At 25.4% G+C, this 16,206-nt stretch overlaps 1 protein-coding gene across 1 annotated transcript; it reads left to right on the forward strand.

The window, feature by feature from the left end:
* The first annotated feature begins 1,601 nt into the window (after nucleotides 1-1,601).
* On the forward strand, nucleotides 1,602-16,188 carry LOC122713456 (fatty acid synthase). The gene is made up of 9 exons (XM_043933924.1): nucleotides 1,602-1,882; nucleotides 7,348-7,548; nucleotides 7,637-7,990; nucleotides 8,060-11,211; nucleotides 11,292-11,748; nucleotides 11,817-13,664; nucleotides 13,750-14,663; nucleotides 14,752-14,982; nucleotides 15,080-16,188. The coding sequence occupies exons 2-9, from the start codon at nucleotides 7,434-7,436 to the stop codon at nucleotides 15,179-15,181; spliced, it is 7,173 nt and encodes a 2,390-aa protein (XP_043789859.1). The 5' UTR covers nucleotides 1,602-1,882; nucleotides 7,348-7,433; the 3' UTR covers nucleotides 15,182-16,188.
* Nucleotides 16,189-16,206: the final 18 nt, after the last annotated feature.

The following is a 16,206-nucleotide window of genomic DNA, read 5'->3' on the forward strand; positions in this document are numbered from 1 at the left end:
TATATATATATATAAATTTATAATGGTATATCATTATATATCATTATATATCATTATATATTATTATATATCATTATATATTTCGCAATTAACATTAATTACTTTTATCATTAGTTTTTGTGATGTTATTAGTATAATAATATAAGTTTTCATGATTAAAAGGATGATTCATGTTCACATATTAGATTGATAATAGATTCAAAATTTGATTTCATAATCATTAATTGTGTGTTAATTGTGTTTCATAATTTTATCGAGATTATATTATTAATATTTGATTCTATAGCTTTTGGAAGCGTAAATCTGAGTTAGAAGAACGACAATTGCAATCTGACAAGTTTTTATTCATGAACGTCCCTTTTGTAAGAGAGATAACTAGAATAAAATTGTTAGCTTTGGATCGTAACACAAAAGTCTCGTTAAGTCTAAACTTATACAGGTTACATGTTTCTTTCTTCAGTTCACGTGATATAATATGAGGCGAATAAGTTTTATGATAAGACAGTGGCAAAGATCTTTCCAAAATGTTATCAAAGAGAAATGATGGGGGAATAATATTACACATAATATTATTCTTATATTAAAATATGTTACATTAATTATAATTCTATTTTAATTATGAAAATAAGACATATCAAGTAAGATTTTACATTTTTTTAAAATATTCAAATGCTAATAAGAGAATTTATTAAAATAATTAAATAAATTATTATTAAATAAATAATTATTTAATATATGAATTTAACTTATTTTATGTAAAAAAAATAAATTATAACGATCAGTGTCAATAATAATATAATTGTAATATTTCTCTTGAATGAAAAAAAAATTAAAAAATTGAAACAAATGAAAAAAATTATCTAATATTTTAGATATAGACAAAGCAATTCGACAAAAAATTGAATAATCAATTTGCTTTATCTGTTAGAATACTAATGTGTTATATAAGATATTAAAGCAAAAACGTATGAGTTTTTTCTAATATTAAAAAAAGTAATTTTTTTTAGCAAATATGAAAAATAAAAATGAATTCACTGCACATTTTGAATTTTACAGAATTTTGAACCTCTTAAATAACACATTAAAAATATCAAAAAAAATTTTGATCTCCGAAATTTTTCAAAATTTGCACTTTTATTAAATATTTTTTAAAATGACACAATTGTTATAAAAAAAAAATGAACAAACTTTAATGTTTACAAATATCTCTCGAAATCTGTCGATTACGTTACTGCACTAGGATATCGATTCCTCGCGTCAGTTCATCGTGTTATAGTGGTGAACTATTTTATGCTAGTTATCGGTATTGATAACATAAAAATTATATAAAATAAGAACGTGACTAATTGACATGTGATAACTGCATGTACACAGATCGATCAAGACTAAAATTTAAACAAAATGTTGAATCAGTTGAGAGAATAAACGTAATTCAACGTAAAAGCGGAATATTCGTAACGGAAGATGGAACGCCGGTTCATTCTCATGCGCTTGCGTACCGGAAACGTGAATTCCTATTGGTCGACGCCACATGGTCTGATGTCAGACCATAGGGTCTGTCCAATTCAATAATAACGAGATGCTCACGAGCTAGACGTTAGCCAGTTTTCTGCGACGTGCCCATGGTGCTTATGCTGGTTTTATCGATAGGGAAACTGCACGTCGCGTATATATAAAATTATTAAATAGCAGAGCCATTTTTCTATTTAAATATTATTACACATTTCGTTATTCTTTCATTATTGTTATTACAAGTTGGTCGACAAGATCTACTCTATTTATTTCTAATTTAGTGGTGAATGTTAATTAAATACGCAGGATTTTTTAACAAAAAGGAAAATAGAATTCAATAATATTTATCAGGATTATATCCACGTGTGAGGTAAGTGGTTAAACGATGTTTCACTTTAAATAAATTTTTAACATTTTATTGCTAATTGATATAATAAAGTACACTTAATTTATTAACAATTTAATCCAAATTATTGACAGTTCGGAAAATTCTTTTCAAGTCTTTTTAAATATTAAAAAGAAAATTATTAAATAGAAAATTAATCAATTATATTTACTTATCATTATATTCACAATATATATATTATCAAATAATGCAGAATATTAATTTTTTAATAAAACTACTATATTATTATAATGTTAAGATATAAAATTTCATTAGTGAATATCTAATTAATGATTAAATAATAAATTGTTATCATTTTCTGTTTAGTCATACAAAATAAATATTTTATAATATAAATCTTATATATAAATTAAATAATTAACAATTAATGAATTAAATTTGATTAATTTTTCTAATTAATCAAATTTTGACTTCTTAATAACAATAATTTTTTCGATTTCTTTCTTATATTAATCAAAAGTTTTGAAAATAAACACGATTATCAATAATATATAAAATAATTATAAATTTTCGTAGTGATATTAAATTAATAATATTCTTTTACAATTTAATTTATATTTTTACGAATTGTATATATATATATATTTCCAACAAAATCACATTCTATGGAAGATTCTTTTGTGTTTTGAAAAACAATTGAAATTTGAAAAAATTTTCATACAAAATAGATATAATAGATATAATAGTCATAGCAATGTCATAGTAAATCTAATCATTAGTGAATAGTGACTGATATAAAACTATTTAAAATGAAAAAAATATCAGTAATAAAAAAATTTATCTAGAAAATGAATTACTAATATTTATTTGTTATCTAAATTTGAAAAATTATTTCACAATATATATATAATATTATTATGATACTATTCTATATACAATAACTATATATTTTTCTTACAAATAAGAACATCATGATATATATAATGTGATATTAGCTAAGTTAATATTTGTATATATCTATTCGGCACGAATGACGAATGATAAACGCATTTTAATTATAATTTCGCATTAATATTAAATTTAACTTGTATAAATTTTTACTATTGCGTTGTATACTTATCTTATATTTTCAACGAGTAGACGGTATTAAATTATCATGTTATTAAATCATAAGTATTTTTTTGATACATATATGTTAAGTGTAATAAATAAAAAACAAATTATTTAAAGATATATTTTTACTTATTTTTTTTATAAATTTAATTTTTTTATAAATTTTTTTTCTTTTTATTAAAATCTTTATTACTATGAATATTGTTTTAAATTTAACTCTTAGAAAAACAATGTTTTTTATGAGCTGACCTATAAATTTGTTTATATTTTTTCATTTATAATTAATAGTGATTCTGTTTCTTTCTACAAACTGGTAATGAAAATATTTTTTGTTTTTAAATAAAAAAAAATGCAATTAAAAACGATTATTAATTTAACAAAATATCAATAATAAACTTAACATTCTAAATATAATTTTAAAAATATAAATATAATTTTAAAAATAATGCAAATTTATCTCAAGATATATTTATATAAAAAATATTTTATGGAATATTTAATGTATATAATTGTTGTTATTATATTATTATTTTTTTCTTGTTGCATCATTATTTATTCTTAATATTAAATAATAAATTCTTCCTGTTATGAATTTTATTCAAAAAATGAATTTTTAATAAAAAAAATATCTTAAAAATATAAAATATCTATAATAAAAATTCTATATATTTATTGATATATTTTTTAATATATTATTAATATATAATGATTAATAAAATATTATAAATTCTATATAATAATTTAATTAAATTTATTTCACAAACATAAAAAATAGAAAATTTGATTTACATAGAATTAGAAACTGATTACGGATATTTTGATCTTATGCGCATCTATTTTGCGCAACACGTGATACGTGATCAACTCATGAACTAATGCTGACAAGGAGAGGTTCCCAAGTATAATGCTGACTTCTTAATGAGTTTTTACACAATAATAAATCTTAAAAAATTGAAGCCAATATATCTGAATTTATGTATAATATCTGAATATCTAATTTTGAGGCAAATTATCAATAATTTAACATTGAGATATTTAACATTGAAATTATCTTCTTATTTTTCTTATATTTTGAAATAATTATCAATTAAACCGATATAACTGATTATTAGGATAATGGTGTTCTTTTTGTTATCGATTTAAATCTATCTATAAATATTAAATTATAAATTAATTATTATATTTATCATATTAAATTATAATTATTTTCTTTTTTTTTCATTTCATTGTATGTTTATAATATTTACGACTAATCTTAATAATTATTTTAATTTTAATAATTATTTTTTCGAAAAATATAAATATTGCACCTTATAAGAGTAAAGAGATAAAAAGTTTAAATTTATATAGAATATAAATTTGTAATTATATATTTTTATGTGATGAAATCATTCAATTATAATTTGAATTATATGGAACATATTTTTTAATAATAAAATTATTATTAAAATCTATAAGCGTGCAGATTATATATTATTTTCTGTTTTTTATATTAAAAATTAGTGATATATATATTGATTTAATAAAATGTTATTGATATAAAAAAATAATGTCACTAATAAATCATATATTTCATATTTAATATATTTATTTGCTTTAATAATAATAAAATTTGTATTAATCTGTGTAACATGTTATAATCAATTTGTTGAAATATTGACTATATTATAATTAAAAATATAAAATACTATAATATTATATATACTATATAATATATTATATTATATATAATATATACTATATTATTATTAAATTATATATTATTAAACATTCATTAAATTATTAAATTATTATTAAATTATATTCCGAAAATATTTAAAATATATATATATATATTTGATATTTTTAAATTAAAAATTTTATATCAAAAGTTTTTAATTTATTATTATTATTGTTTTATATATTTTTAAATAATTAATTATATAAACATATTTCTAAGTATATATCATAAATAATTAAATTTTCACCGATTAAAACTATTCATAATTTTTTTTTTAATAATTTAATTTAAATTTTTTTAATTTTTAATAAAATTTACATTAAAAAATTTTATTGTTAATTTTAATAATGAAAATATATATTAAAATTATCCGATTTAAGAAAAATAAATTTATAAAATAAATTTCAAATATTTTTGATACTACTCATGTTTAATACATATGAAGAATTGATTTTTTTTTTTATTATCAATTTAAGAAATGTATTTTAAATTTCGAAAATATAAAAAGAAAAAAAATTTATTGAATCATTACATGTTTCCAAAAAAAATTTATTATTAAAATAAAAATTTATTATTAAATTATTATATATTTTCAAAATCAAAAGATATCTAGCAAAAAAGTAAAAATGTAAAAATATGTAGATTTTAATATACATATATTATGACTATCACAAATATGATAGTAAAAAATGTACACGCACGCAATAAATGTCTAAAAAGAAACAAAACAACATTTCAGATAACCTTAGAAAAAATACTGTTAATTTTTTGTTTGATGATACGATATAAATGTAACTTAAGTTATTTCACAGTTCATAATATTATGATATATTATTAATATATTATCAATATATAATATGTAAAAAAAAAAGATAAAAATAGCATATAATCACTTTTTCTTGAAAATTTTATATTTAAATGAAAGATCTATCAATTTATTTAATTATAGTTTCAATATATTATCTCGATATATTTAAAAATGAATATTAGCAATGAATATTTTATTGTATATTTATACATATTTAAACTATTATCATTTTTAAACAATTGAATTGCAATTCATTTATCATTTTAATATATTAAAAAATTAATAAATTTAAGAATTATGTGAATTATGTATATTTTATCTCATTAATATATAATATATATAATATATAATATATAGTAAGATTTTCTTTTGTAGATTAATAAACGTAAGTTTTTCTTCTACAGCAATAAAAAATATTTCATCCAATATATTAATCTTTTAATTTAATAAAGGATCGTAATTAATTATAATTACGTTAATTAAGCGATTGGAAATATATATGTCATGCGATCATTAATATATAATGTAACTATAAAATTGTAATTAAATTGAATAACAAAATAATACAAAATAATTAAATTATCTGATTACTATTGAATTATGTTGTAACAAATTATGGTGTAACAGTATAATGGGTAATGATATAATTTATCCGTTGAGGTCAACGCCGTATCACGTGTTCTAGTATTACGTTCTAATCAAAACCAGATCGGATAATGAAGATAAAAAAATGTTAATTCTATCACTTATTACATATTTTAATATATTATCATTGATTATATGACGTTAATTGATATTAATTAAAAACTATGATTCATTGTAACTTATAATAGAAAAATATTTTTTTTATTTTTTATTTTTTTATTATCATCTTTTTTATTATTTTATTATCATATTAAGTTATTATGATTTATATATAATATCATGATTTATTATAACTTATGATAAAAAAACATTTTTTTTTTTATTTTCTATTTTTTTATTCAGATATTTAACAATATCTTAAAATCATGAATTTTGATAATAAATTTAACAAACTTTAAGAATACCCCCAATGCATAATTTTCAAAAACATTACCGATCTATGATTCTGTATGATGATTTGAATTCAAAGATTTTAAGATCTTTTTTGTATGCGAATCTTAAAAATATCGATAATTTCTTTTCTTTATTAAATATAAAATCTATTATTGAATATAAAAAATAGTTATAAATAATATTAAAATAATATAGATAAGATAAATATGATAATTTTAATTTAAATTTTAAATAAAATATGAAATATTTATAAGAGATAACTGCAGGCAAGTAATGTTGCATCTTTCATGCATAAAATCTTCATTAAACTGATTTATCCCGAAGTGAATCCAATTGAAATCGCTCAATTGATCACATGACGAGAAGAGATATTTATTACAGTAATTTAATACAATTGCTAAGACGTCTGAAGTATTCAACGGAACAGCTGATTCCTGTCATTTTATATTTACGGAATTTCGATTGTAATTAAAAAAATAATTTCTGTAATTGTATTATATTTCTTAAAATATTTTTATAAAAGAAAATTGATATATAAAAGTTAAATAATTTCTCTATGTAATTTATATTATATATATAATGTAGTATAATATTAATGTATATATATATATATATATATAATATGTATATATATATATATATATATATAATATGTATGTGTATATATATATATATATATATATATATATATATATATATAATATGTATGTGTATATATATATATATATATATATATATAATTAATTTAGAATAATAAGTTATGTAATATATGAAATACATTCAAAGTAATATGTTATTTTTCTTTTTCAGCTTATAGTCCACTAGGCTCCCACGTCTGATAGATTCTGCAAAATAATTTGAATATTTGAAGAAATTAACTATTAATATTTATCATAATGCCAGCTCAATTTGAAAGTGCAAACACTCCTGTTGTAGGAGAACCAAATATGATGAATGGTGATACCATTCCATACAATATAAATGATGAAATTGTAATTAGCGGTTTTTCAGGTGAATATTTACTAATTATTAATCATATCTATATTTACGATTTGTAAAAATTCTTTTAATTGTTTTAAATGTTCTCTTTTTTATATAGGACGTTATCCTGAATCTTCAAATGTTGAAGAATTTAAGAAAAATTTATTCGAGGGCATCGACATGGTCACAAATGATGATCGTCGATGGCCTTCTGGTATGTATGGCCTACCTGAGAGGACTGGTAAATTGAAGGAACTCAATTTATTCGATGCTACCTTCTTTGGTGTTCACGCCAAACAGGCTCACGTAATGGACCCACAATTACGTATTCTCTTGGAAGCAACTTACGAAGCAATTGTAGACGCTGGTATTAATCCAAATGATATTAGAGGATCTAAAACTGGTGTATTCATTGGAGTCTCTGCATCAGAATCAGACGAATATTGGACCAATGATCCAGATCAAATTAATGGTTGGTATATGAAATCTTTGTTTTGATAATAATAAAAACAATAATAATAATTTCAATATATATTTATAGGATATGCATTGACCGGTTGCTGCAGAGCTATGTTTCCAAATAGAATTTCATATTCATTTGATTTTAATGGCCCTAGTTATGCTATAGACACTGCATGTTCATCATCCCTATATGCCATGCATCAAGCAATCGCTTCGATTCGTTCAGGAGAATGTAATTCTGCTATTGTTGGTGGTTGCAATCTTCTTTTAAAGCCTAGCCAATCTCTTCAATTCCATCGATTAAGCATGTTGTCTTCAGATGGTATGTGTAAAGCATTTGATGCTGATGGTAAAGGATATGTCAGATCAGAGGCTGTCTCTGTATTGTTTCTACAAAAAGCAAAAGATGCACGTAGAGTGTACGCCACAGTTATACATTCTAAAACCAATACTGATGGTAATAAAGTCCAAGGAATCACTTTTCCCAATGGAGAAATGCAGAATAAATTAATGCGCGAGATTTATGCAGAAGCAGGTATTAATCCTGCAGACGTTTCTTATGTAGAAGCTCATGGTACTGGAACAAAGGTTGGTGACCCTCAAGAAGTCAATTCTATAGCAAATCTGTTTTGCAAAGGTAGAAAAACTCCTCTATTGCTTGGTTCTGTTAAATCTAATATGGGACATTCAGAACCTGCTAGCGGAGTATGTTCCATATCGAAACTGCTTATTGCTATGGAAGAAGGTATAATTCCAGGTAATTTGCATTTCAAAATTCCAAATGCAGATATACCAGCATTGAATGATGGAAGTATACAAGTTGTGGATAAAAATATGCCATGGAAAGGTGGATTTGTGGCTGTAAATTCGTTCGGTTTTGGTGGAGCTAATGCGCATATTCTTTTTCGTAGTCATCCAAAGCCAAAATTATTACCAGTTCTAGACAGTAAAGTACCCAAATTAGTAACTGTGTCTGGTCGTACTGAAGAAGCTGTAAGAGTTCTTTTAAACAAAGCTCAAGAATACGAAAAAGACGATGAGTTTATTGCTCTACTTCATGATATTTATGCAAATAATATATCCAATCATTTATATCGAGGATATTCTATTATGGGAAATGTTAAACTTGAAGAAATTAATCAATATGTTGACAAGAAACATCCTATTTGGTTCGTATTCTCTGGTATGGGATCTCAATGGCCAGGCATGGGTAAAGATTTATTGAATATCGAAATATTTCAAAGAAGTTTAAGAAAATGTGCCGAAGCTCTAAAGCCTGAAGGAATTGATTTAATGAATCTTATTCTGAATGGAACATCTGAAACTTTTGAAAATGTTCTTCATTCGTTCGTATCGATTGCAGCCATTCAAGTTGCTCTAGTGGATGTATTAACATACCTAGGAATTCAACCTGATGGTATCGTTGGACATTCTGTCGGTGAATTAGGATGTGCTTATGCAGATGGTACATTTACACCAGAACAAACGGTTTTGGCAGCATATTGGAGAGGAAAAACGATCATGGATTCAAATTTACAGCTTGGAGCAATGGCTGCTATTGGATTAAGTTGGGAAGAAACAGCAGCTCGATGTCCACCTGATGTAACACCAGCTTGCAATAATGCAAGTGATTCTGTAACAATTTCTGGTCCAATTGAATCTCTTAAGAAATTTTCAGAAGAATTAAAAAAAGATAACATTTTTGTAAAAATAGTAAATAGCTCTGGTGTTGCTTTCCACAGCAAATATGTAGCTCCAGTAGGACAAAAACTTCGTACTATGTTAGAAAAAATTATTCCAAATCCAAAACAGAGATCTTCCAGATGGATTTCTACATCAATACCTGAACAAGCATGGAGCACTCCATTGGCACAACTTAGCAGTGCTGCATATCATGTAAACAATTTATTATCACCTGTACTGTTTTACCAAGCATTATCTCATATTCCGGAAGATGCAATAGTTATTGAAATTGCACCACATTCTCTGTTACAAGCAATTTTGCGAAGATCATTGCCTCCATCTGTGACCAATATTGGTCTACATAAACGAAACCATTCAAATAATTTAAACTTATTGCTGGAAAATATAGGAAAAATATATATGGCAGGAGGACAACCCAAAGTTTCCAAGTTGTATCCACCAGTTAATTATCCAGTTGGTCATGGTACACCTATGATCAATAGTTTGGTTAAATGGGATCATTCTATGCAATGGGATGTAGCTACTTTTTCTTCAGGAAGTTCGTCCTTTGGAGAAAATGTAGTAGAATTCGATCTATCTAAAGAATCAGATGAATATTTAATTGGTCATAATATTGATGAAAGAATTCTTTTCCCTGCTACTGGTTATTTATTAATTACTTGGAAAACCTTTGCAAAACTACGAGGAGTTGATTACGAGCAATTGCCAATTACGTTTGAGAATGTAAAATTTCAAAGAGCTACTATCATGCCAAAGGAAGGAGTTGTGAAATTTTTAATCAATATATTCATGGGCACTGGTCAGTTTGAAATTTGTGAAAATGGATCTGTGGCAGTAACTGGAACAATTTCTGTACCAAATGATATCAATAAAATGTTATTAAATATTCCTGCACCAATTTTAAAAAAAGAAAGTGAATCATTGGAACTGAATACAAATGATATTTATAAGGAACTTAGACTAAGAGGTTATCATTACAGTGGAATCTTCCAAGGTATTAAATGCATGTCTAATCGTGGAATTTCTGGTAGACTTCTTTGGAATAATAATTGGATTGCATTCATTGATACTATGCTTCAATTTTCCATTCTTGGAAAGGATAATAGAGGACTATATGTACCTGTTCGCTTGCAATATGCTGCTATCAATCCTATTGTTCACTTAGACTTTATCAAAAATTATAAGGAAAATGAGGGTGTTCCAATACACTTTTATTCAAATATCGATGTTGTTAAATCAGGTGGTATTGAAATCAGAAAAATGAAAGCCTCTTTGATTGCAAAAAAACAACAGCATCGAATTCCTAAACTTGAAAAATATTTGTTTATACCTTTTGAAAATTCTCAACCATTAGCGCAGGATCCAGAGAAAGCCAAGCAATATGCTCTTACTGTACTTCTACAAATTGTTTGTGAAAATATAGGACGTAAAAAAACCAAAATTGTTGAAGTGGCTGGAAATCGTCCTATAGATTATTTATTTGTGCCTGATATAATTCAGTTTTCTAATTCAGAAATCCAACTTAATGTAAGTATCATTAATATATTTATATTATTTACAGTGTAAAAAAATAAGATTGCAAAAACTTATAAAGTTTTTTTTTTTAGTTCGAAGTACAAGTAGTAGTAGATTCACGTAAACAGTATAGTGGTTTAGAAGAACTTAATGTTACTATTACAATACGTAATGAAGAGAAAGAACCGGTCGCTGAAAATTCACATCTCGTAATAGCTAGCAACATATTGTCTAACAATTCATGGAATGTATTGAAAAATCTGACAGATAGTTTATTAAATGATGGATTTCTCTTTTTGGAAGAAACAAGTCAAATTGACGTTAACTCAGCTAATTTATTAAACCAAAATATGATTCATATTGCCACACAAATTGTTGCTGGAAGCTCATATCATCTATTTAGAAAAAAAGAACATAGATCCGCTCCTATTGTCATACAAATAACAGAAAAGAATTTTATGTGGTTAGAAGGTGTAAAAGCGGCTTTAAAAAAAGTTGCAACTGAGAATCAGGAACTTCTACTGGTTAGCCAGGGCGAAGAATTACTTGGTAAATATTATCCAATATTTTTATCAGGACAATACTTTTATGAATTTTAATAATCATAATATTTATAGGTATGATTGGATTTATGAACTGTATTCGTCTGGAAGATGGTGGTGCGAAAGCAAGTTATGTTTTCATTCAAGACAAAAATCTACCTAAATTTAATTTAAATGATAAATTTTATACTCAACAACTAAACAAACATTTGGTAGCTAATGTTCTAAAAGGAGGACAATGGGGAAGTTATAGACATTTACAATTAGATTTACAAAATGAAGAATCTCTGCAAGTTGAACATGCCAATATTAATGTTTTGTATAGAGGTGATTTGAGCAGCTTAAGATGGATTGAAAGTCCACTCAGTTACTACCAGCCAGAAAAATTTCCAAACACATTATTATGCTCTGTATATTATGCACCATTAAACTTTAGGGATATCATGTTAGCAACTGGAAAATTACCACCAGATGCTCTTCCTGGAAATCTAGCTACTCAAGAATGTATATTGGGTCTTGAGTTTTCCGGACGTGATCCAAAAGGTCAACGAATCATGTCTATGGTGGCAGCGCGTGGTTTAGCTACTACTGTTGTAGCTGATCCTGATTTCATGTGGAAAGTACCTGATAAATGGTCTCTGGAACAGGCAGCAACTATTCCTGTTGCTTATGCTACTAGTTATTATGCTCTATGTGTCCGTGGTCGCATGAAACGAGGTGATAGTGTTTTAATTCATGCTGGTAGTGGAGGTGTTGGACAAGCTAGTATTTCTATAGCCTTGCATACAGGATGCACAGTATTCACTACTGTTGGAACTCAAGAGAAACGAGATTTCTTGAAGAAAATGTTCCCTCAACTGACTGATAGAAACATCGGCAATTCTCGAGATACAAGCTTTGAACAATTAATACTTACCGAAACTAATGGACGTGGTGTAGATATAGTGCTTAACTCGCTAGCTGAAGAAAAATTACAAGCTAGTGTCAGATGTCTTGCTATAGGTGGTCGTTTTCTTGAAATTGGAAAATTTGATTTGTCGAATGATTCTCCTCTTGGGATGTCTGTATTCTTAAAAAATGCCTCTTTCCATGGAATACTTTTGGATGCTATTTTGGAAACTGATAGTCCAGAGAGAAGAGAAACTTCAAGACTCATCAATGAAGGAATAGAGAGTGGTGCTGTTCAACCACTTCCTTCAACAGTTTTTTCAGAACAACAAATTGAACAATCTTTTAGATTTATGGCTACTGGCAAACATATTGGTAAAGTTTTATTAAAAATTCGAGATGAGGAAAAGCAAAAAGTTATACAGCCATCAACAAAGATAGTTTCAGCTATTCCACGCACATATATGAATCCTGAAAAATCATACATAATAATTGGTGGTCTTGGTGGATTTGGTTTGGAACTTTCAGAATGGATGATAATACGTGGTGCAAAATATATAGTCTTAACTTCAAGATCTGGGATACGTACTGGTTTTCAGTCATTGTGTATTCGTCGCTGGCGTGAGATGGGTGTACATATTAAAATTTCCACAATAGATATAATAACATTAACTGGAACAAAACAACTTATCAAAGAAAGCAATGAACTTGCTCCTATTGGTGGTATATTCAATTTAGCAGCTGTTCTACGAGATGGTCTCATTGAAAATCTCTCAGAATCTGATTTTGTAATATCAGCATCGCCTAAAATTACCTTAACTAAGAATTTAGACATAGTATCACGAGAATATTGTTCCTCGTTAGATTATTTTGTTGTATTCTCATCTGTTTCATGTGGAAGAGGTAATATAGGTCAGAGTAATTATGGTTTATCAAATTCTGCTATGGAAAGGATAATGGAAAATAGACAAGCAAATGGTTTACCTGGTCTTGCTATTCAATGGGGAGCTATTGGTGATGTTGGTTTAATTATAGGTATTATGCATTTTTTTTTATAAATATTGATTTTATATTATATATTTCATATACTACATTTTATTTTATTTTTTTTTTTTTATAGACACAATGAATGGTTCTAGTGATACTGAGATTGGTGGTACTTTGCCTCAGCGCATACAAAGTTGTCTTGATACAATGGATATCTTCCTTCAACAACCACATCCAGTTTTATCTTCCATGGTTATAGCAGATAAAAGGGTAGAAGTTGGAATAAAAACTAGTGTAGTCGAAGCAGTAGCCAACATCATGGGTATTAAAGCATTGGAATCTATTAATCCCAGTGTTACTTTGGCTGATCTTGGAATGGATTCCCTGATGGGAACAGAAATTAAACAGACTCTCGAAAGGAACTATGATCTAATATTGTCGGCCTTAGAAATTCGTACTTTGACATTCAGAAAATTACAAGAGCTTGATGCTCCTACTGCAGAAGAACAAGTGAATACTTTTATAGATTCAGAAGAAGATATTGTAGAAGATTTTCTATTCCAAGTTAATTCTTCAGAACTTGTACCTATTAAATCTCTTGTACAATTGGAAACAAAGAGTTCAAAAGGACAGCCGATATTCATTGTTCATGCTATTGAAGGAACACAAACACCATTTAAAACTTTAGCTAGTGAATTGGAACGACCTGTTTGGAGTTTTCAATGTATTGAAAATAGTCCACTAGAATCTGTATCAGCATTAGCTGCTTTTTATGTGAAAGAAATGAAAAAAATTCAAGCTAAAGAACCATATCATGTAGCAGGATATTCCTTTGGGGCTTGCATTGCATTTGAAATGGCTGTTCAGTTAGAAAAGGCTGGAAATGCAGTAGTTTTAACTCTCCTTGACGGTTCACCAGCGTTTGTGAAATTACATTCTGTGGAAATTGGAAAGCTAGCTAATCAAGATGACGTGAGTGCAGATGGTTACAGAAAATCTTTGTCGTATTTCATCAGGCAATTTAATAAGAAAACCAATTTTATTCAGGTATTTTTATTTTCACAAATATATTATTTCATAATTTAAAAATATATATTTTATCTTTTTTTTAATTTTTTTTTTTTTTTTTTTTTAGGCTTATGACATCTTAAAATCTGTATCCGATGAAGAATTATTAGATAAAGTGGTAGAAATTATAGACGAACCTCAATTGAATGTTAAAGACTTAAAAGTTGCTGGTCTATTATTTTACAAGAAACTGCTGGCAGTTTATAATTATAATCCAAGTGTATTTAATGGAGATATTTTATTAATTAGAGCCAAAGATAATTTTGTTGATTTAGATGAAGACTACGGTTTATCAGAGGTAATTACATTTAAATATGTAAATAATAAATAATAATATGGAATAAATTTATTTTATTTTCTAATTTTTTTTTATTATATTTTCAATTTTTTTATAGATTTGTAAGAAAAAAATAAAAATTGAAAAATTACCCGGAAATCATAGAAGCATTTTAGCAGGAAAGAGTGCATCACAAATTGCAAATATTTTAAGAACGTAAAAAATATATTTCAACTTATAAAATTATTTTAAATTCAGAAAATTATTCTGTAATATTAATATCATTACTTAAATGTACATAAATGTTGCATAGAAACATTCCAAAGAGCTCTTAATGTACATCTTGATGTACATGATAATGATGATCATCAAAAACTTAACGTTTAATTTTTAATATGATTTCTACATATATTTTTTGTAAAATTCCTTTTGTACAAATGTTTCTTATCTCAGGTCTTTACATGCATTGTTTATATCATCTACATTATTAAGTTATGTAGTCAATTTTTTTATTTTCTATCAAAAGTATCTTAGATTGTGAAATGATAAATAAGCATCGAGGGGGATGGGCGTGTATAAAGGAATAATTGTGTAATTGTGGTCTATTATATAATAATTTCACATATTATATGGGTATTATTAAAATCATTTTCAAATATTAAATATAAATATTTATAATATATATTTTTTTAGATATTTACTATAAGTTTTTATAATGGTTTTATAGTGGACAAATACCATTATTTAAACATATAGTATATATACATAGAATTGTTTTATTAAATTACATTGTTAGATAATTTCACTAATCTAGATTTCTAAAAAATTGACATTTTTACACAGAATAAAAAATATAAAAAAATGTTAGTAAAAATAGTAATGATTGGCAATTCATACGTTTTTCTTACATGTACACTTTTAAATAGTGTATTTAAATAAATGTAATAAAAAATAAAGACATTCCAGTGATAAACTTCAATATATATTCTATATATATTTGTATACATTCAGAGAATATTGCACATAACATACTTAATGCTTTGTTAAAAGCAACCATTTACATTATATTTTCTCATTAGCAATAAAAGATTGGTTTGTTAAATAATAGATATGTACATGTTCATAATTTTAGTTATCATTAAACACATACAATATGCATTTGTTATATGTTATATGTGTTCTTGTATCATATTGATAAGTGAATAAAGAATATTTCAAAAAAAAAAATTGTCTATTAATTCAGGA

This window comes from Apis laboriosa, unplaced genomic scaffold, assembly GCF_014066325.1.
Source record: "Apis laboriosa isolate Shangri-la unplaced genomic scaffold, ASM1406632v1 scaffold23_cov150, whole genome shotgun sequence".
NCBI lineage: Eukaryota > Metazoa > Arthropoda > Insecta > Hymenoptera > Apidae > Apis > Apis laboriosa.